We start from the raw sequence: 24488 nt of genomic DNA, 5'->3' as shown, positions 1-24488 counted from the left end.
AGGTCCAGAGGGGTGGAGCCAAGATACCCGTATATGAGTCAAAAAGAAGACCTCGCTCAATGTGAAAATGTTCAAACGTGCAATCAGCTGTCCCTGAGGTAACGAGTTCACTGGAGTTATTTAATGCAGGCTGGACATTTACTTGTGAGTATGTTATCAAGAAAATTCAACTTTAGGGCATTCTGAGTGATGACCAGTGTCCATTCCAACAGGGAATGCAACTCCTGTTCCATGGCCTCCTATGATATAGATGAAATACACAGGCTGATGGACAAACACTCCCATAGGTTTAATGGTCAATCCAGGCGCACCTCCAGGCACAAAGAGAAGGTCATCAAAGACCAACCTGCTTACTTCATGGTTTGATCCAGGTCTAACTTAAGAGAAAACTTAAATTAGCAGTTAGGAAAGAGGAACAGCACAGAATTCAGGCAATGTTCTTTGAGTATCTATACTATAACAAAATTCCAATGCAGTTCTCTCTGTCTGTGAGTGTGCATAAAATTTTAAATGCCAAGATGATTTCTTTTTGACTCATGGATTTCTGTGGTAAACATTTTTCATACTTTTTAAAGCAATAGGTCAAACAATAAAGAATAGTAACAAGACAAAAGCAATAGCCGCCCACTTACTGGCAGTCCTCATGCTAGGGAGGTGTAAGCACACCCCTGGATATGGGATTTTAATCTTGCATTCTTATCTCTTGAGGGACAACCATTGGTGGTCAATTCTGTCTGCTCAAAGAGGGTGCTTCAGAGCTAATAGTTTAAACGTGGGGCAAAGGTCTCTGATCTGCTTCCCGCGGGGATAGCTGGGCTCTGCCTGAGGACCTGTTAAAATAGCCTGGAGTGAGAATAACACAGGCCCTTCAAAAAGTGCGGACTATCCCAGCTGCTTTCATCGTTGTAAGGATGTGCTCAGAAGGCAGTCAAGGTCATCTCTTCATCTGCCGCTAACTGGACAAGCAGAACCAGAGATTCTAACATTTCCAGCCCACAAGCAGGTAAACAACCAAAACAGTTACGTTCCAGGGAATCCTGTGGAATCCATAGGCAAACAACAATAAAAATAAATAAAATTATAGCCTCTTAGCTGTGCCAATGATGTGGATCATGACACACTTGAAGATTCCATTGGTCCCATTTCAAGAAAATGTAGTAAGTGACTCGGTGTTTCTCCTGTGAAAAAGCCACCACAGAGTGGTAAATTGGGCTTACAAAAATGTGTCATTTTAATTGAGAAATTAAATAGCATTTGAATTTCCTGGGGCTTATCACGCACTTATTTTAATAGTAAAGGATACTATCACCAGGTTTCATGTTGTGTGCTTCTGTGTGTGTGTTGGAAAGGTAGCGAACATGGAAGATAAGTGTAATCAAAAGTGTTTTAAATATAAAATGAAATGAAAATGAGTTATAGCAAAAATAAGCCAATATAAATGTATTTTTCCCGTAGAACCCAGAAAATATTGTACACATATTAAGACTAAATTTTTTTCACTTTACTTTTGAAGGGTAAAGTTTTAAAGATCTTTTAGTAATTTTCAACATTAAATTGGCTGTGTTTTTTCTGATATTATTAATTGACTTTTGAAAAAGTAGAGAATTATCACACGGAAGTAGTAAATATTTGTCTTAAATAAATAAAAGTGATAATATTTAACATTGAACTAAAGCTGGTTGTGAGAAATACATAAATGATAACACTTGCACCCATGAAAATAAATGTTAAAGGGAAGTTTTAGACAAACATTTGAATGCTTGCCTTTATTTGTGGTCTTCCTTCCATTGCGTTTATTACCTGTGTGAAAGTGTATCTTACGTACCCCAGAACTTAGGGTTTTGAGGTATTCTTCTGAAACAGCTATTCTCAACATGTGACCGAAAAACTCCTTGGAGTCCCAAGTATCTCTCAGGGGTCCTCAAGCTTCTCTTTTTTCCAACTACACCACTGTCTAATTTTCTTTATCTTTAACCAAACCAAAACAACATATTGTGACAGTTACTGCAGAAGCTGATATGAGAAACCAGCTGTCATCTACTAAGCTAAACAGTATAGAGATTTATAAAATTTTTAAACAATGACACCATTCTTACTAATTTTTGTTTTGTTTGGAAATGAATCATTGCTGTTTATAAAAATATGTTATTTATGGTAAGACAATTATCTTATTGTTATTTTCTTTCTTCTTTTTTCTTTTTTGAGGAAGATTGGCCCTGAGCTAACAGCTGTCTCCATCTTCCCCTATTTTATCTGTGGGACGCCTGCCACAGCATGGTTTCACAAGTGGTATATAGGTCCACGCCCTGGATCCCAACAGGTAAACCCCGGGCCACTGAAGCAGCGTGCACCAACTTAACTGCTATGCCACTGGGCTGGCACCCTTATTGTTCTTTTAAATAAATGGATACACATTAACATTTTTCTTAGTTATAATTTAAATGGATTCATATAAATAACCAGAATAATTCTTGGTTTTAATTAATAATATCGTAAAAATTTTAAGAAGGTCTTTGGAGTCCAGCGGTAGGCAGAATTCTAAGATGTCCCTCAGGATTCCCAGCCCTGGTGTAAAATCCTCTCCCCTTGGTGCAGGCAGAGCTGCAGTTAGGTTACGAATCAGTTGGCTTTGAGTTCATCAAAAATGGGATTATATCTGGGTGGGATTGAACCGGTTAAGTGAGCCCTCAAAGGGGCTGAGTCCTTCCTGAAAGTCAGAGAGATCTAAATGTTAAGAGGGCCTGGGGAGGTGGGAGTGACGGCAAAGAGCTAAGTGTGGCCTCCGGAGTTGAGCTCATTCGGGTCCACAACCAGCAACAATGTGAGGGCCTCCGCCATAAACTACAGCCCCACGAACTCCACTGACAAACAGTGGGTGGAGGCCCATCTCTCCCTCGCTGGGCCTCAGATGAGGACACAGCCCCGCCAACACCTTGACTTCAACACGGTGAGACCCCGAGTAGAAGAGCCAGCTCAGACGTCTGCCCCGGGAACTGCGAGGTAACAAATCTGCGTTATTGTACACAGCTTAGCTGCAATATTTAATGCAACAACATGGATGGACCTGAGGGCACTATGCTAATGAAATAAGTCAGACAGAGAAAGACAAGGACTGTATGATCTCACTTACATGTGGAATCTAACAACACAAAAAGCTCATGGGTACCGAGAACAGATTGGTGGTGGCCAGGGGCTGGGGTGGGAGGTGGGTGAAATGGGTGAAGGGGGTCGAAAGGTACGAGCTTCCAGTTATAAAATAAATAAGTCCTGGGATGTAAGGTACAGCATGACGACTACGGTTAATAAAGACTGTATTGCACATTTGAAATTAGCTGAGAGAGTTAACCTTGAAAGTCCTCATCACAAGAAAAAAAATCTGTAGCTATGTGAGGTGATGGATGTTAACCAGACTTACTGTGGTGATCGTCTCACAATATATACAAATATCTAATCATCATATTGCACACCTGAAACGAATATAATGTTGCATGTCAATTATACCTCAACTAAAAAACTGTTTCTAAAGAGAGACAAAAATCTTTGATAAACTCTTTTATTAGTGCAAAATTTAAACAAAATTCAGTGGAGATAGAAATTAATTGAAAATATTAATAACAAGTCTTCGAGGGAAAGAAAACAAAGAAAAATTTCAATTTGGTCACAAAAGTAATGATAAGCTCAGTGTTGACTTTCCCTTCCCCACTGATCGTGTGAACCCACAATGTGACCCTTGGGCACAGACCTTGGTCTTTAACACCACTCTCTACCTAAACGTACCAGAGCCTGTTGGAGAGTAACTGATGCCATGTTTGGGTAAGGAAAATTCAGAATGAGCATAAAACATCCCGTCTTTATGAGAAAACAGAATGATTTCAAAGATGTCAGAAGGACAAGATGAAGAGGCCAGGTGAAGGGGACACCCCTAGCCAAATCCTGACTATCTGAACTAAAAACGTTAGTAAAAACACGAAACCAAAAAGCAAACAACGATTTCACTGGAACTCACTGACTCTGGAGAAGGCCACATGTCCATGAGGACATTCAAAACAGGCAAATAACAAACAGAGATGGAACAACCCGTGCCCAGCAATGTGAGTCAGAGATGCTGACGATTTACAAAACACATCTGTGTCCCAAGGTGGCTGGAGATGTCTGCAGATACATGGATTTGTGATTGTTGTCCTTGGACCAAACTCAGTATGAGAACCACCAGATCAAAGTATATTAAGGAATCAGGAAAACAGATTTTCTAAACTTTCAGAAGAAGGGAGGCAGAAATGCTATTAATATACAGCACAACCCTGACTCTTCTTCCCCCAAAGGATGGTGGGAACTTGCTGCTAATGAGCTTGGCTCAAGAATCAGGAAAGCCTGGCTTTGTGAACATTCTTTTAAATAGTAGACTTCCCCTGTAAGTGTCAATTCTTCTGGAATGGCATTCTAAGTCTTTGTGGTACAGCAAATACCCATCTAGCATCCTCCTCCTCTTAGCATCCCTGGACAATTGAGAGACTAGTAAAAGCTATATTGAGACTGATACATCCTCAAAAGTCCTGTGTGAATTCCCTGCTCCCAGAAGCTACCGTGTGCTTGATTTTAAGATCCTGATTCTGGTCTGAAACTGACAAAAAAGATGTTAGCTGGAAGACTCTCAAACAGGTAAAAGGTAAATGCTCCTAATTCTGTCTCCTCCACTCTCCTTGCTGACCTTAACGACTGAGTCTCCAAACCACAGACCTGAGCTTCAAAGTGGGCACATGCGAGGATGACTTGCATGGATGTGGGAAGGAGGGAGTTCACTAATTCAGACGTCTAACACAGGGGAATTCAGTGACTAGATAATTAATCATCCAAACCAGGACACTTTTGAGAACGACAAGGGAACCATTAGTAATTATCCCGGACGACAGGCGTCAGGCAGAGCTGTCCAGGACACGGGAGTGCCGTCTACTTTGACTAGGGTGACTGTGAGCTTCTGGGGGGTCACTGATCCTTCTTAATTTATCACTGTGTTCCTGATGAAGATCTTTAGCACGTGTTCAATTAACATTTGTTTTATTAAAAGTTGAATTAGAGTGATTATCAAAGACAGCAAAGCGTTAATTCTTTTGTCCTTTTCCCATTTTTATTCTGGTTTATTCTCACTAAGCTGTGTATTTTATAAATTTGACACTGGTTTAATGCCTTGGTTCTGTGCATGATAATTCCCTGTGAACAATCAACTAAAGATTGTATATTAAATATGTCTGAACCAAAGAGTGCTCTGAACAATACTAATATTGTTTTATTTTTCTATTTATTCATATTTATTATGAAACCCACTCAAAGGCTTAACTGCTTATCTTGTACCTACGAGAATAATCATCTTCCTTTTCAAGACAGCTATTATTTGAGAACACAATATCCTCAGCATAAATACTATTTCCCCAAATCCTAATTAGAAGGTTTGAATAGTCAGTGCATAGAATAAGAGTTATGTTTTTAAACATAGATCTGGATTTGTTTTTGAGCTGATTTAAAATATGAGAATATTCTAACATTTCAAAGTTTATAAAATATGATCATTATCAAGGAAAAGCTAGCATTTGACATTTCATCCAGCAGTCATAAATTTTAAGTATGTCATGTGAAAGTACATGTTCATCATTAAAACGAAAAGAAATGCTGTCTGGTTATATTGTTAATCTACGGGATCGACAGATTATAGTTCCTGAAAAAGTGGACGCTACTGATGTCAGCAATTTAGAATGGCCGAGTAGTCTGGGAAGCTCGCCTAGTACTCACCTCTACATCTTGGCCTCTCGTCTCCTACACTCCACGTCCCATTAGCTTGGCACTGCACGAGCCTGCGCCCCTCCAGGTAATAACCGGGATTGCAGCTCAGCACGACTTGAGCTCCGTACTCATTCAGTGATCCTGACACTCGTCTCCAGGTGACATGTTCCGAGAGCTGAGCCTCGATGCCAGGGCAAGTTACCGCTAGAAAACAAACACACTCCATATCATCATTTTCTTCTGGAGGGATCAGACCATACCTGCTTTTAACGGTAAGGGCCTTCGCTGTGAAACTGATCTTGCTGTGCAAAATAGATGCCGTCACCTGTTACCTCAGGTTTTCTCTACTGCCCTCACATCTGTGAGGGAATGACCATGCACATAAAATGCATTCGACAGCCTCATTGCAAGGGCCTCAGAAATCTGGCAGTGAGATTGTGATGTAAGGGGCTGAGTCACTTCAACAAAGTTGCACGATTCATTTGGAGCTGAAAATCTTCACCAGGTAAATGAACACATGCAGAGAAAAATCTTACATAAAATTTGTCTCACTATCCTCTGAGAAATGGGGAATAGTAATTGAGCAATCGAAAACCAGCTTAAACACAAATTTTCATAAAATTAGATGCCCTGATTCCCTTCCTCCCTATGCAACACAGCTATATAATATTCTCCATATATAACTGGATTTATCAGCACAAAAAATTCCTTTGTACACTGCGTTAATAGTGTGAAGAAACATGTTTAACAAGCCTTAAGGAGACATTTATTCCTGCTCTTAGGAGAAGGCCTATGATGACAGTAGCTACTTAATAAAGAGCAGTAGCAACAATTGCAGTGACAGTAACAACAGGAGTAACAGTAGTACTTGTACAATATTACTGGAGCCGACTTCACAGGATTTATAAACATGCTGAAAATACATGCCAAATTGGGTGTATGTGAGCATATATATTTTCTTAAAAGTACAATACTATTTAAAATGAACTTTACAAAGTCAGGAACCAGAACTCCACTTCTCTAAATAGGAAGCTACATGAGAAACAGGACCACAGTCAACCACTCACAAAATCGACCCGATTGATTAATTTATTGAGCCTGGAAGTAGTAGCTAGAGAAATCATAGTTTTTTCAGAATGATATTAATAAATACATTTTACTTTTAAATTCTATACAAATTCATTATAATTGAATCAGACATACTCAAAGTGTTACAAAAATCTCATTTAATCTTCTCTCAGTAATTTACCAGTGCCATGTGCAAATAAGCTGAAAAACAGGCCTTTGTGGTATTATTATGATAATAATATCAGTGAGGTTTAAAATGTGAAAAGGATTTGCTAATTTAAAAGTAATCCTTATTTCTATTTCTCTTAAGTATTTTTTAGATAAAACAATTAATCCAAAATTTATATGGAGATTCAAGTGTTTTACCTAATGCCAGAAATAAAATTTTTCTCCAAGCAGAACATCTTCAGAATGCCAGGCACAATGGCTTGTTCTGAAAAGGCATTAGCCTTTAACCTTATAAATCCATAACTCAATTTCAATCCCACTGCATACATCAAATAAAATTCATTTCATTTCACCAAAAAGTGTGCTTCTAGAATTAACTTGATTGTTTTTAATTACCTGAACTGTCTTTTACAAACTCTATTTCTGCCCTGGTGGTCTAGTGGTTAAGATTCAGGGCTCCCATCCCGAGGCCTGGGCTCATTACGGGATCAGGGAACCACATCTCCCGTCTGTCAGTTGTCACACTGTGGTGGCTCCACGTTGTTGTGATACTGAAATCTACGCCACCAGGATTTCAAATACCAGCTGGGTCACCCGTGGTGGACAGGTTTCAGCAGAGCTTCCAGACTAAGACAGATTAGGAAAAAGGACCTGGCCACCCACTTCCAAAAAGACTGCCATAAAAACCGTGTGAATAACAGTGGAGCATTGATTGATATGGTGCTGGAAGGGGAGAGGATGGGGCAAAAAGACCGGGCAGGGATCAGCTCTGCTGGACACCGGGTCCTAGGAGTCAAATCCACTCGACAGCACTAACAACATGTCTGCCAGGAGGATTCAATGTTGGCCTACATGACGGAGTCAGACGTTTTCTTTCAGCTACTATCATCTACAGTGGCGATTTCCAAATTCTGCATGATTACCTTTTTCTTCGTAAAAATAGCATTTGCTTTGTAATTATCTGATTCTGGTTTGTTTGCCTACATCTCTCTCTCCTTGTTAGGCTCTAAGGTGTTTTATTGTAAACACTATGTCTTTTCAGTTTTTCTTTAGCTTAGTGTCAGACTTAAAGCAGATGCTGATGGCATGGATTTATAAATGTGTGCGTGAGCGTACGAGTGTGCACACTGCTGTGTGCGTGCTTTGAAAAATTACGTGCCAAGAAAATGTTGTGGCAGCGAAAACACAAAGAAACTGAGCAATGAAAGCGCATGGTGCAAACTGAGCATAAAAAGGAAAAGTGAGAACTGGAGTAAACGTGACACGAAGTCCATCCCGTCCTTTAGTAAACAGAAAGGAAGAGAGAGAGGGCGGAGGTGCCCAGAAACTCCTGCAGATGAGATTTTATTTAATATTTTCAAAAATGCTCTGAGGGAGGGAGTGTCCTACACCATGTGAGTATGAACAACTATGACACTATTTGGGTGGAGAAATCTCGAGTAATGTAAACCATGACGGTGTGAGAAGACGGCAGCCTCGGAGCCATGGTGAAGAAAGTCCCCTCTGGTAAGTGTTGCCTCCATCCGCGTCCGCAGTCATATGAAAACAATGCAAACAGTCCCCAAAAACCATCACCCTGACATGTTGCACTCCGTTTCTCTTCTCCAGTCCTCACTGCCAACGCCTCACTCCATCATCTACAAGTCAAACGCTGAATTTTGGTGAGAAACGCCATTTGCACACCCTTAAAGGAATTGTAACAAGTATTTATCTCCTTGTACTTCATTACAAATCTAAAAGGTTTCCTTCTAAGTTTAAATAATTGACAGTGTACAACGTTTAACATGGTAAATATTTATGACCTTGAAAAATATCACTTTTGGGGCCGCCCTGTGGCCGAGTGGTTAAGTTCCTGCTCCCCGCTTAGGCTAGGTGGCCCAGGGTTTCCAGCTTTGGGTTCTGGGTGCCCACATGGCACCACTCATCAAGCCACGTTGAGGCAGCGTCCCACATGCCACAATTAGAAGGACCCACAACTAAAAAAATTCACAACTATGTACCAGGGGTCTTTGGGGAGAAAAAGGAAAAAAAAAATCTAAAAAAACCCTCTTCTCTCAGATTCAAGGGAATAATACCACAGTAACTTGATATTTTTGAATATTCATTAAAAAAACATGACTACCCCCAAAATTTCTTTCAAGCTTTGTTCTCCTTGAACTACCACTTCCATTCTACAGTCCCCCCAGAAACATATCCTAAGATACTTTTATGTTTGAAAGCCCTGTATGAGTTATCCTGCTGTATTATCAGTAGCAAAATTTGATTATGTTATTATTAATATATAATTGACTAAATTAACAATGTAACAATTTTTAGTAATCTATTTTAAACAGAGAAAGTAGCAGTTCAGGGGCTGGCCCTGTGGTATAGTGGTTAAGTTCAGTGCACTCTGCTTCAGCAGCCACGGTTCACGGGTTCAGATCCTCGGGGCAGACCTATACCACTTGTCAAACCACGCTGTGGTGACCCACATACAAAATAGAGGAAGATTGGCACAGATGTTAGCTCAGGGCTAATCCTCCTCAAGCAAAAAAAAGAGGAAGATTGGCAACAGACATTAGCTCAGAGCAAATCTTCCTTACCAAAAAAAAAAAAAAAGTACCAGTTTATTGGTAAGACACCAATTAATGATAGAGATAAACCTTTTTTATTGTTTCTGAGCTACTGATTGTTAGAAAGAGACAAGGTTTGCTATCAATTTTATTGCTATTTTTTATTTTTATAGCTGTTTTGTTAGAGATATTTCATTTGTGTTAAGAAAGTTTAACATAAATAAGCAGTTTGGTTACAGTGATATCTCTCAGTTCTTCACACTCATACTTGGTTATACACCAAATATCACCATTATCAAAAATTGTTTGACAGCAACACCTTAAAACAAAGAGTTAGTATCCATCAGACTTGCATAAGGAAAGTCACTGGCTTTCTCTGTCCCTGAACCAATGTTTTGGATTTTTCTCCTTTGTTTGGTGACCTGGAGGTTTGGTTTTGTTTCATTTTTTTCTTTGTTTGTTTTCTGTTTTTGGTGCTGTTGGTTTTTCTTTAGATATTCAGGTAAATTTGTATTGAAACATATGACAGAAAGTGCACAAATTGATATTATACCATTAAAATACATTTTTATGTAATAAACACGCCCCCATGTTACCAGCACCCACATCAAGAACTGGAACATTACCAGCACCCCAGAAACCTACCTCATGTCCTCTCAGTCACTCACTATTTCTACCCACCTCCCCACCTGACTCGCTTCGTTCAAGGACAGACAGAATGTAAACCAACTTCTAATGACATAGACCTATCTTCTAACACCATAGATTGGCATGACCTGTTTTTGCACTTCACGTAAGTAGAACCATACAGTATGCACTGTTTTATTTCTGACTTCAATATTATGGTTTTGAAATAACCCATGTTGACACACGTAGCTAGAGTGTTTATTTCGATTTCTATATATTATCCACTGTATAAACACATAACAATCAGTGTATCCATTTCTTGTTGATAGCCATGTGGGTTGTCTCTGTTTCTTGGCTTTTACAAAGAGTGAAGCTTTGAGCACGTCCTTAGATGGATATCCTGATGCACGTCTGTGGGGATATTTCTCGGAGTGGAATTGCTGGCTTATAAGATACTGTCAGCTTTAGCACATGCTACTTCATTTGTTCAAAAAGAACACATCAACATACCACTTCCACCAGCAATGTATTTGAGTTCCAGTTGCTTAACATTCTTGTCAACTCTAGTATCCTGTCTCTTTTATTTTATAAATTTATAACTTCTGGTGTGAGGGTGCATTGGTATCTGTTAGGGCTTCTGCACTTTTCTTACTGGATGGACTTTTTTAAACAACCTGTGTTTGATATGTGTCTTTCAAATATGTTCACCCTTTTGAGGTTTGCCTTTGTCGGGATCTTAAAGACGTATTTTGAGGAATAGAAGTGCTGAAATCTAACGTAGTCCAGTATATCTATTTTTTCCTCTGTTATAAGGATTTTGGGGTCCTTATGATGTCTTCCCCTAACCCGAGCTCATGCAGGTGGGGTGGTAGAGTTTGTGAAGCTGGGTTTTCAGAGAATCTTTATGTTTCACCTTTCACATTCGGTCTATAATCATCTTGCTCTGACTTTGCACATGCTGTGGTGTAGGGGTCAAGATTCATTTTGCCATATGGACATCCAGTTGAGCCATTTATTGAAAAACCGTCTTTTTCCTCATTGTGCTTCAGAGTCACCTTTGTCAAAAAACCAACTGAAAATCTTCCTGGACTCTGATGTCTCTGCCATTGGTCTGTCTGTCTCTCCTTGCGCCAGTACCACACTGTTTAACTCCAGTGCCTGTATCATGAAACGAGCTATCAGGGGCCATAAGAACATGCATAATGTGTGAGAACTAGGCCCGTCTTTTGTAAAGAAGTTTGAGGAGGATTGAGAAGAGAAACACCCTGTGCTGGAGAACCTACCCAAACAACGTGACATTGAGGAAAAGTAAATATGACATTTAGGATCTGGAAACGGATCTCCTGACAACTGCCCTTTCCGATTTTCCTTTCTCCTTGAAATAACTTGCACCCCTTAGGGCTGAGCTTCCTTGGTTCGACATCACTGTAAGCAAGGCTCTTTAGGATCCAGCCTCTCTCACCTGCCAACACGTCCCTACTGGAAGTCTCCCAACAAATCTTGTCAACCAGGTCCATTACAGAGGGCTTTCCTGCTGCGCACATGCTGTTCCCTCGGGCTGAAATACCATTCCTTCTTCCCAGATGACACATACTCATTCTTAAGGCAGATATTATATCAAACCTTTCTTGACTGGATCGAGAACCACAAAACGGTGAAGAGCTTTCTCTGAAAGAATGCTTTGGGGGAGAGTCCTCTCTGGGTCTACAGGACTGTAATTTCTGCCGTGTATGCTTATAATCCTGAGAAAGCAGGGCACACAGAGCGGCACCATGCAAAGGAGAGCAGGGTCTGAGGATTCCCTGAAACCTGAGCTTCAGACCTCAAGGAAAGTGGCGAAAGGAAAACAAGCTGGGATGCACGTAAAGAGGGCTGATGTGGTTGTCTCTGGCTGATGAGATTGCAGGTGCCTTTGGCTTCCTGTTTTTACCCTTTCCTGTAGTTTCTCGGTTTCCTACACATTAGCAATGGCCAGAGAAAAAGCAATCAAACGACTAAAGGACTAAGGAGTATTGGCCTGATGACCACAAGAGAGCATTTTGTTAAGAAATAATAAATAAATTTTTAAAATGAGAAATAAATTTTAATAAAAAATAGGCTGGAAAAAAGTGAAAGTTGAGAGAACAAACTTTTTTTCAGAAAAAACTTGAAACAGTTAAATTAAGTTGCCAGTGAAAGACTATGTTGCTTTGTGGTGCAAATATGAATGTATATACACACATATATGCATATATAATTTATGTATGTAAGTATCAGTGTTTATTATGCAAATACAACACATGTAAATATAAAAGATTACATAAATTCATGCATGATAGTTTAACAAGAGATTATTTTGAAAAACTAGAGTGCTTCTGTTATACTCTTTATTGTTTATTTCTTCCCACAACATCAATACTCTGAAGGGGGAAAAAAAGAAAAGAGAACAAAATACAGAATATGGGAGGGACGTAAATATATGCCAGTTCAGGAAGCTGCAATAGATGATGCATGCAGAACTGAGTACTTTACTCCATGGGGACATTTTCATTTCGCGAAATTAGATTAAGGGAATAAGGTAAAACTGAGAACTATGTGGCATGATACACTATGTGCTGCTGAAGCTAAGAACTGGAACAAAAATATGAGCAGAACATCCTGGAAGGAGGAAAGCTGAGGATGAGCTGAGGGCACCGGGGAGAGCGCAGTGCAGGACTGGGGAACAGTTTTCTGGCTGGCTCTTGTTTCTGCCGGGGGCTGGTCCTGCCATTCAGAAGCCAGCTGGAATGAACAGGTGCATGTCCCCTAAGACTTACAAAGTTGAATTACAGTCAGAAGACAACATAAAGCATCCTGAGCGCCACCATGCTGACATTTTTAAAGGAAACACTTCATTCTTCCTAACCAAAATATCTTAGACTGGAATTCGCTGGGGTTTTCCGTGTACCTGCCAGCCCTCCCCCATTACCTGAAGTCACAGCTGGCCACCACCGATGGCTACTACTGCTCCTTCTACAGACTTGCCCTTAGTGTTGTCAAAAAAAAAGATCCTTTTCACGTGGCATGAACAAGCATATGTATAACTTTACGCTAAGCTGATCCTCACAACAACACTGAGACAGGAAAGATGGATGTTATCACTATTACTTGCATTTTCATTGATAAGCAAGTAAGCTCAGGTCCCCTAAACCAGGCTAGAATCCCCATCTGTGTCCCACATTGTGTTTCTCTGACTTGTCATCTCCTCCACCACCAAGAGCAATGCCAGAAAATTGTATTATAAGTGAATAAATCACCAGGTCACGTTGAGTGAAATTAAATGTTTTCAAAACCAGGTAGGGTTAGCTGGCTTGATAGAAAGTGCCCAATCTGTAAGTTTACCTTTTATCCTTTCCTTTCCCTTTTTTTTTTTTTTTTTGAGGAAGATTAGCACTGAGCTAATATCTGCCACTAACCGTCCTCTTTTTGCTGAGGAAGATTGGCCCTGAGCTAACATCAATGCCCATCTTCCTCTGTTTTACATGTGGGACACCTGCTACAGCAAGGCTTGATGAGCAGGGCGTAGGTCTGCACCGATGAACCCCGGGCCACCGGAGGAGTGTGTGCAAACTTAACTGCTGCACCACCAGGCTGGCCCCAAATTCCTTCCTTTTTATTTAAGGAAATATAGATTCTCTTCTATCACCTTAAAGAAAACAACTCTCATGGAATCATTTTCTTCTATTTTGACACATTCAAGAGAATGTATGCTGTTGACTGTTCCGAGGATTTGACGTGGTTACAGCATTAAGCCTTGACTAGGTTTTGTAGTAAAAATCCCTAAATGATACTTTTCAAGTCAGATCAGTTGAAATCATGGACAATAAAGTTTCTATTCACAAAAGACATTTTCTCTATCTTGTGAACGCTTCAGTGACAACACAAAATATTTTACATTTTACTTGAGAAATATTGGCTTTTTATTTCACCATGACTGATTCTGATTTATTACAGACTCACTCAGCCAGTGGCAAACCAGGAAGACCAACAGGGGTTTTGTTCACAGTACTCAGACAATGACAGTATTGCCACCATAAATACAGGCCTTTAGCCTTCCCTCTCATAAATTACAGATTCTTATCATAAATCTTCCGTGATATTCTAATCAGCCCTGAGATACAGGGACGCAACTGGCTTTTCTTTTTAACACAGATATTCCCCCATCACACTCAGGGCAGACTAAGTGCTTCTTATTACCAGGTTTAGGTCAAGGACATTTAATTAGATTTGTAAAATTGTGGTCTGACGCCACTGGAGTCAAATGATTTAACCAGCCTCAAAGTCGTTCTCTTACAACTGAAGCAGAGCTTTCAGCCCGCCACTGATAATCTGTACACACTGGAGAGAGGAGGGAGAAGCTACTGGTAGTTCTGGCACATTAGAAGCTGAAGAACAAGGCTGCTTTGGCATAGGTACATAATGAATAGAAAATCTTTGGGGAAAAGGTGGGTACCGAGATGATTTGCATGCATTTCATACCATCCGACTTCTACATTGCTCTACAGAGAAATACCTCCACAAAGATAGACTGAGACCATGGGATTCTTAAGGACAAAAATTGTTTTTGGATTTTCGTTTTAACCTCAGGGCTTCACTAAATGATTAGCGTATGTGTTATTTAGGATAAGAGTCAGTGGGTTAATAAAGGGTGAATTAACTGAGTCTTGACGTCAACCTCTAGGACATAATTTATGAGCTCACCTGAGGGACAGCTTTTCTGAGGCATCACACAAAAAGGGTCTGAAGTCTTTAAAGCTCCTACCTGCTTCTCCCCAAAGATTCCTCATGGAATCTAGACCTCCTAACACTCTCATATTCTCAGGGTCCTGGAATTGCCAGATATCTACTCATTCTTGTGATTATTGCCTTTCCCATTTGTGAAGTTTCCAAAACCCTCATGAGATCAGATGTTTTTTCTGCCCCAGGCTTCTTGTCATTACGTCACTATGGTTAGTCTTAATAAATATATTTTAGCAGAGTCAGACCTAGAACATTTAAAGAACTGACCATAGCTTTGTCAAATAATGAATGCTCCAACTCTATGCTTAGCTTAAAGGTAAACATCACCCAGGGAAACAGATTTCTACACGAAAATAAGACCAATACTGAGTTAACTTCATCCACTTAGTGAAACTAGCAAATATGGTTCAGAACTTTTTGCAATTCTACCATCCAAGTTTGACACTAAAGCTTTTTAAAAAAAAATACATAAAGTGGCAGATTTTATAATTATACAACATGAGTCCAAACCAACTCCTGGAAAGGATAAAAATAGAACTGCTAATCCAAGTGTAAATTTAAAGTAAAAAATCTTAGTGTTGCATTATTTCATTTATTGGGCTTCACTGCAAAGGAATCCATGGCCGTTACATCATCGATAGCTCTCTTTCAAAAAGTTGCTTTTCAGTTCCTTCTAAACTGTACCTTAAAGTTTTTTGTTGTAGCTATTTGTTTTGTTTCTATTTGTATTTTTTATTAGGTCCCATAGGTATGCAACCTATAGACCAAAGTTTCAAAGGCCAGGGTTTTAGCATGAATCGATAACTAACACTGAACCAGATATTAGTCAATTCCTCTAATTAAAAAATTCTTTAGGATTCTTTGTCGAAAGAAAATGATTTGCTCAAGTATTTTTTTAGGCATTTGTTCAAGTATTCTTTCCTAATTCCCACAGTGACAGAATTTCCCCCTTGCAATGTCTTAAATAAGAGTCTAACGTGCTCAAGAGGAATTTGTGGATTATGATGAGCAGGACCCTAAATCTTACACTATTGTGTATGTGGCAGAGTTAGTGCCACGAGAGCATGGCCAGTGCCCAGCCCAAGGACTCATGGGCTTTATCTTGAAGACAAACCGTACAAACAAGGACCTGGCATCTAAGCCAGTGGCCACAGAGACCAGGTAAACCTTGCATGATAATCGGTAGGAATGGATCACGACAGAGTGTCTTAGCCAGATCCTCAACCTGTAATACTTGGATGCAGGTCAAGAGAGATCTACAGAGAGAAGATAAAAGAGAGCAGAGTGGCGAGCCATAGATGCTTCCAGAAAGTTGGTAGCTGGCTGCTGTAGAAGCTTATGAGGGAGACACACAGCTGGAAGCTGACACTGAGAAGGCACATCTCTGGATTCAACACTGAGTGAAGACCTGGAACATCTCAACTCTTGTAACAACTTCTTGTCCTTCCTTCCTTCCCTGTATGTGATGACAATAACCTCCCACCACGTGGACTAAGGGAGGCGTTTTCTATTTATTTATTTATTTATTTTCCAAGGAAGATGAGCCCTGAGCTAACTACTGCCAGTCCTCCTCTTTTTGCTGAGGAAGCCTGGCCCTGAGCTAACATCGTGCCCATCTTCCTCTACTTTATATGTGGGACACCTGCCACAGCATGGCGTGCCAAGCGGTGCCATGTCCACACCCGGGATCCGAACTGGCGAACCCCAAGCTGCCGAGAAGCGGAATGTGCGAACTTAACCACTGCACCACCGGGCCAGCCCAGGGAGGCATTTCCTGTTTCCTGAGATTTCAAGTCCCAACCGACCTAAGCCGCGCTTTAGAACCTTTTACAAATACAGATTTAGATACCTGAGGTCTTCAAGTGTGTTTTCCTTCCTGTAGGCGCATGAGACACCCACTGGCCTGAAGTTCCACAGACTGGATTTTACTATGGGGAATGCCTTAAAAAACAGAGTTAGTTTTGTGTTGCTATTCACTTTGCTGATTATCAATTATATTAGTAAAATCAAATCCAAAATCAAACTAAAAAATGTGTTTCTCTTCTAAAAAAAAAGAGTCTGGCTTTAATAAATACAGCCATAGCCGGTATTTATCTTAAAAGAAAGGAAGTTTCAAAAGCACGTGTCACTGAAAATCCAAAAAGAGACTCAGAGCTCGGACACAGCCTTAGTGCAGCCCCTGGGAAGAGGCACCTCCTGCGGCAATAGATGCATATGTGTATGTCCATATTGTCACTTTATAGATATAGACCGTGTGCGCATTTAAGAAACTAACATAAAATTATAAGGTCTCTCCAGAAGGTCTTCTCTCTCTCTCAAAATCTGCTTGGGATTGTGGTGAGACAAAGGGAAGAGACGAGGAGGGAGAGGAAAACGCAATGGAGAGTTCAGCTGAGATGCTGGAGGACAGGAGCGTAGACACCTTTGAAGCTGCATCCAGTGTCATTTCAATTGTCAGTCCAGCTTGGTCAGGCTCCAATGTAAATATCGTGGTGATAACTAGTAGAATTAGATGTTCAGACATGTATTAAATGAATACCTGTTTTAAAGACAATATCAATAGTGTTGATACAGGATAATATCGATATTGGAAGAAATATTAGTAACTAAATCTGAAATCTAAGCATAATGATGCTAAAATCCACAAATTTTGGATTAGGAAGGTCTGTATTTGTGAGCTGCCATTTGTTTCAATCCATAAAACAGAAGCATAGCACTCTCTCAAGAGAAACATATGAACCAATCCCCTGCACCCTGAGATGTTTCAGGAAATAAATACGTGTGTATGTGTGTGTACCTATGTCCGTGTGTGTCTACGTGAATCTGTGTGTATCTCTGTGTGTCTATGTATCTGTGAGGGTGTCTATGTGTATCTGTGTATAAGCATATGTGTCTGTGTGTGTCTGTGTCTACATGTCTGTGTGTGTATCTCTGTGAGTGTCTATGTGTCTCTGAGTTTGTGTATATCTGTGTATGTGTATATGTGTGTCTGTGTGTGTCTATGTCTCTCTGTGTGTTGATAAATGTCTGTGTGTATGTCTCTGTGTGTGTCCATGTGTCTGTGAGAGTATCTGTCTGTGTCTGTGTCTGTGTGCATCTGTATGTATGCATATGTGTCTGTGTCTGTGTGTGTGTCTGTCTGTGTCTGTGTGCATTTATATATATGTATATGTGTCTGTGTATGTCTGTGTCTGTGTGTGTGGATATGTGTCCGTGTGTGCCTATGTCTCTGTGTACGTGTCTATGTGTCTGTCTGTGTGTCTATGTCTCTGTGTGTATGTCTATATGTGTGTGTTTCTATGTCTGTGTGTGTGTGCATGTGTGTCTGTGTGTGTGCATATGTGTGTCTGTCTCTGTGTGTGTGAATATGTGCTTGTGTGTGTCTATGTGTCTGTGTCCGTGTGTGTGGATATGTGTCTGTGTGTGCGTGTCTCTGTGTCTGTGTATGTGTGTGTGTGTAAAGAGAGAATGAGAGAGATGTCCCATATTGATCCTGCCTTTCCAACTTTGAGGGACTTTTCGTTCTTCCAACTAAAGTCACCACCAGTTGCCTCAGTCCCTTGTCTTCATTCAGGCTAACAATAAACGATTCTTCAAAGGCGTTTTGGAAAGGAATGGCCCTCATCTAGCTCTGGCTCCTGGAGGGGACCATTGGCCCTGCACTGAGTGCACTGAGCGTAGGTGTCGGGTGCATTGTAGGAAGAATGAAGGGCAGGGGGGAGCCGCTAACGTTGTCTTCGTGCTCAGACCACCTGGCAGACGGGTCTCTTTCCCTGTGGCGGCCCGCCCCTCGTCCTTCTACCTCCCGCTGAGAAGTAAGCTTCTCACCACGTGGGGCATGTGAAAAGACCAAAATAAGGAGGGATCATTCAAATCTTATGTTAGCTATTTCCTCATCTTCTATCTACTCACTCCCCCAAAATGGTAATGCGGCCAAATTCTCTCACCAAAAACATTAACTTTCAGGCCCTCAGCACACGTGGCCTTTAGAAGCCTTTGGTTTTTAACAGCGATGTTGACTATTATTGAGTGAAAAGAAAAATGAAGGTGTAGACAGCTGTCTTTAAAAGCACACCTATATATACGTATTCTTTTTATATCAGAATAAGAAAATTATATATCTTTATTTAAAATAATTTAATGATAAATCGGTAGAAGATTTGAATGTTTTAGTAAAATAATAATGTAAGATACTTATGAGTATCATTTTTATGTGAGAAAAATTTAAAGAAAGATTTTTCAATATTTGACAACAGTTTAAAATGTGTTGACATCTCTAGAAAAGTTCCAGAGTCATACTATTTTTCTTTTCTTTTCTTTGTTTAGAGTTTTAAAGTGTTTTTACTGATATCAATCAATAATCATGAATGCCTCTGTATAAGAAATGATAAGCTTTTGTTTCCTAACCAACTAGATGAAAATAGTTGGAATCTAAAATTAGAGAGCTCCTGACAATGGTGGAATTATATGAAATCACTAACACTCAACCCTTTTGGACTTAAAAAAAAAAAGGAAATTTTATAGGGTTTAACAAAATAATTTACCAAATTTTCAAATGAATACCAAATGTTTTTAAAAGTAAAATATTTGTGTACTATGCAGTAAACACACATGACTTGAAAATACATTCTATGTTTCTGGTTGTATTTTTAGCATTATGATGACATCAATACTGAACGAGTAAATCCTATTTATATGAATTTCTTTTTCTAAGACCCCAAACATAAAGGCCACGTGTCATATCATGAACATGCCTGAGAAAGCGCTGAGGTGAAATACGAAACTTGAAAACCTCTTTCTGGCAACATTCAAAATTTTCCTAAATTCTTATAATTTAATACATAATATCATACACAGCACCAGGTTATTTTTTTCTTCAAAAAATGCAATATGAATGATAGATGTGAGGCAATATTATTTTGGGATGATACATGTTTTTAACATTTCAAAGAAAATAAACTGTACCCCATCTTTGTGCAGAGACATTTCTTTCAAGGACTCATATAGAGATAGAAATGTGTGTTAATTTTCTTATCTTTGCATAACAGTAGGTTTAGAATTGTTCTATGAAAGAGGAAGATGTTAGTATGCATATTTAATAAACTTAATCATCAACGTAACAGTATACAATAGTTACTAGTTTAGAAGTCAACACATGTACAGAATATGCCATGAAAGTCCTGCATGGATGTAATACATTGATTCATCAAAATCGCGGATATAACCATGCCCAACTTCAATTCTTCACGATTGTTCTGCATTTTAACAAACGCATGCTGTGCCTGACCCGGCAGTACAAGCCTTTTTGGAGCAGCTACAGCCTGACGATCAGAGATCAGGGACAGCGACCTGCCCGGCCTGGCACCGCTCAGCCCTAGGTCAGCACGGAAAGGACTCACCTATCCCGCTTAGAAAGGGGAAGACCCCTGACGTTCGTGAGTCACTCTGGTTACAGTGGAGCAACTTACTGTTTGTGTAAGAGGATACTTGCCTTAGATCTGTCTTAACAGGAGCCCTGATATTCATTCATTCTACAAAGAGTTACGAAGATAAGGCCGTGAACCAGATAGACAAACACACCTGCCCTTAACGGCTTATGTTTCCTAGAGATGAAACAAGAATAATGAGTATATTCCAATACCTGCAGGTCATAAATGACCGAAAGTAAAACAAACATGTATTTGCCATTCTTTAAGCAATTACGTGAAACTTTCTTTTCTTATATTTCTCAGGGAGCCAAGGCGAAGCTTTAGTTCACAACTCTAATACAAAAAGCTGGACTGAGCCATGTTCCATCTTTGGAAACGAAACAAAATAAGAGATGGAAAACTCATACTGACTGGAACATGGTTGACCCTGACTGTTCAGGGCTGAAGCTGACCTGAAATGGTTGCGTATTGGGTTAAGTGTCTTAACTCCAAAACAGCACCAGCATCCCCCAAGACATTTTAGAGAGGAACATAAAGTTTGTACAATTGCAACATACAGCCTTAAAACACTGTGTCCCCACAGGATACACCACAGCTGAGGTCTGTCCCCATTGGATGGATACCAGAATGAGGCTTCGATGGCCTGGCGCTGACTCCTTGCCTTGCACAGAACTGCAGACCCGCCTGCACAGTGATGTCCCCTGGTGTCAAGGAGAGAAATCAGTCGCGCTTTCAGTGAACATTTAACAACCGCGTGGAGGCTTGCCTAACACGTCAGAGCCCAGGACTCTCTCGTCCTACAGCGAGTCAGCATCCACCTGCCAACTCTGTTCTCCGGTCTGCACCAGGCACAGGGGCAGGTCACAGTGGGCGGGGCTGGGGCAGGACGGTGTCTTGTGCATCGGGCCAGCTGAGGCACTAAACTGACCTTTTGGTCTAGACTATCTTTTCAAACAGCCTTGGAAGGCAGAGATAGACATGTGCTTTATGTCGTGCGTGTAGAAATTTCCTATTTTTTTTGTGAGATTGAATGTGTATTTTTAAAAATGTGTATATAGTTCACACATCATGATCGTGCATCTAGATCAGGTGGGGACCGGGCCTTTGTTCATTGGCTTTGCCAACTTCTGAACTGAAATCCCTTACAAATACACAGTGTAGGCGCAAACGGGGCCTTTGCAGTAGCTACACATATACAATGCAGGGGGCATGCACCAGAGGGCCAACATCAGGCGGACAGCAGCCCTGACTCCATCACCGACTGACCATGCAACCTCGGGGTCATTCACTTCTCTGGGTCCCTGGTTCCCATCTATACAATGTGGATAAAATAGTGCCCCTTAGGTTTGTTGAAGGACTCAAAGATGGAATGCATGTAAAATGCTCCAACAATGCCCAGCATGTACTGGAAACTTGATAATACCAGATGTATCAGTGGTTTCATAACACAGTGGTTAGCAATGCGATTTGTGATTAAATGATCTTTGTCAGCATGCTAAATGGAAAGAATAACAAGTGCTCTACTCTGAAAATAGGAAGAATTAATAAAGGCAATGACATAAGCACTTTTAAGACCATTTTCTAAGGGACTAAGGGGATAAATTTATACCCCCAAATGTTTTATATGTAATATATACTATCTATACAAACATGCACATGCATACACATACAAAAATATGTATGTATATAATTTACTTATATAGGCATGCACACATGTCAATATGTATTATATATGCAAATATATGCACAAGTGTCTTACATATGGATGAATGCATACACATACATATATGTAGATACATAATTTATTTATATAATGTTAGTTTTTTTGTGATTGGGCTATTTACAGGTCATATAAAGCTATGTGGTATGACTTCAACTTGCTCTCACTTTCCTAAAATGTATACACATTGCATTTAACCATGTAAAGTGCTCACAGTGCCTGGTGCATAGTAGGTCCTTAATAAATTATTAACAGTGACTTACAGCTTTAATTGAAAAAGAAAAAAAGCACCTACACATTGGGATTACAACGTTGACTTTGTTTTTCGTTGGAAGGTAATCTTAATGGTCTTGCTTTCTCCTAAATGCAAAGCAAATAATGCATATCTACCCAGCGTTTTGTCAAACTCTTAAACCCAAGGCATTAATACTAATAGCTCTCCCTTGTTCTATTATGTCATCAGCATGAATCATATCTTCAATGATCCAAATCCAGTCTCAATAAATAATTAAAATAAAAAGAAATAAGCCTCAAATATCTGCCTTGGAGATTTGTACCATTTCAGGGAACATGCAAACTGAAACACTGTTATTTATTACAACCTTCATTTTAGTAAACCTGAGGGTGAGATGAACTAATTTTATTTACCATTTACATTTACTATTTATCAGAGCTGGAGTGTTTCTTATCTCTCGAGATTCAGTGTACTGATCTAATATTATTGCAGTTGGCAAAGAAACTTATAAAATTGTGTCATAGCAACAAAATATACAGAGGAATTGGTCTTGGGAAAATACACATTTCAGAATTTAAAAGTAACCAAATTTTCTGGCTAAAATGTAGAGTTTTATGCTTACTCGGCCCAATTTCTTTAATTTAAATTAAGTAAAGCAAACACTCTCCCCCAAATAAAAATTAAACAGGTTTTCAAGCCTTTGAATACCACGGAATTTTAATGAAATGTCCATATCTCCCTTTTATATAGTCTAATAAACACTGGGAGAAAAGAAATACTTGAAAGTTTGAGAGGACCCTTAGAAAATTTAAGGTTGATTTTCCATTTTATTATAAATGTTATATTTATTTCCCTGTGTTACTGAACAAGTGGTCAGTATCAAAAAAGGCTTTAAAATGCAAATTGACTTTTTCCTGTTTAAGAATCATTTAATTGAACATACCATAACTTCCTTATACTGGGAACCTCATTTGTATGTGAGAAGCAACTTTGTTATTTAATTTTTTCATTATAACTTTAAGGCAATTGTACATCTAGATGTGCATTTAAAGCAGAAAAATTCAAATGTGTATATAAATTAAGCCACCTCATGTGCTGTAACATCATACTTTACATAAGCACAGAATAGTTCTCTTAAGTGATGTGACATTTGCCTTTGAACTGCTACAGGCCTCTAATTCCTGATTCCAGAAACTTTTAGACATATATATACATTGCCCATGAAATCATTTGGGTCTACCACATATGCTCAAAGGACAGGCTCACTTACCATCGCTATCTAAAACTTCCCAGAATGAGGTACGTGCTTGGTTAAAGTGGCACCTTTTTTCCTGTCTGTGTGCTCAGTTTTACAACACGTAAGACTTAAAAATCAGGATAGTAATCAATTCCTGGAGGCAGAACAGCACAGAAATTAGGAACAGGAACTCTCTTTTAGGTTTCCTGCAACAAAATCTCGAGTGGCTACTTACTATGTCTGTGACTCTGGTCAACTTACCCACCCTTCCTGGGTTCTCATCTGTCCTCTGTACAAAGGGATAACAAATTGCCTACCGCATGAGGATAAATGGGTGAACTTGTGTAAAGCTTTTGGGATCCAGCCTGGAAGAGAGTAGGGGGTCGAGGACTAGTCTTAAAGGAACTATTATCACTATGGTGTGAACACCCAAATACGCATATACGGATCCAGACATGAGCTGGGTCAGGTTCCAGGTCAGCCTCTTCATAACATCTGCCTTTCTTCTCTTCTGGAGAAGTGAGTTCAAAATAAAGAAGGAGTTTATGAATTTTGCTCTCATCACCTGAGCACTCTCGGGGGTTTCAGCAGAGACGTGTCAGGTTTCGATTAGAGTGTCACATGCTTAGAAGCTCAGTCTGGCTTCTGAGCGAGAGGAGCCTGGGGATGATGAGTGACAGGCTGTCTCAGGCGTGTGGTGAGCAGCGGTTACTGGGCGTGGTGTGGGAGTGGCGCAAAGTGGGCAGGGGTGCTTTGTGGGTGGAGTTGACAGGACTTGAGGATGGAGTGAAGATGGGAGGAGAGGAAGAGAGAATGGAGGAAGGACGAAGAAGAATGTCCAGATGGCTATTCTGAGTTCCCTTCCACCTGATTGTGGGCAGCTGGGTGCATTTTTAGCCTCACAGCCTGGTTTCTGCCC

General features: G+C 40.0%; 1 protein-coding gene across 2 annotated transcripts in view; it reads right to left on the bottom strand.

The window, feature by feature from the left end:
• Positions 1–24488, bottom strand: part of CSMD1 (CUB and Sushi multiple domains 1) — a 1835848-nt gene that overhangs the window by 72280 nt on the left and 1739080 nt on the right. For both annotated transcript variants that reach the window (XM_044760557.2, XM_070499942.1), the window contains one exon: positions 5785–5979. In XM_044760557.2, coding sequence (XP_044616492.1) covers positions 5785–5979 — 195 coding nt within the window. The remainder of the gene's footprint in view (positions 1–5784; positions 5980–24488) is intronic.

Source organism: Equus asinus, chromosome 27, assembly GCF_041296235.1.
Source record: "Equus asinus isolate D_3611 breed Donkey chromosome 27, EquAss-T2T_v2, whole genome shotgun sequence".
NCBI classification, from domain to species: Eukaryota; Metazoa; Chordata; class Mammalia; order Perissodactyla; family Equidae; genus Equus; species Equus asinus.
This window is presented reverse-complemented; position numbering and strand designations above follow the sequence as displayed.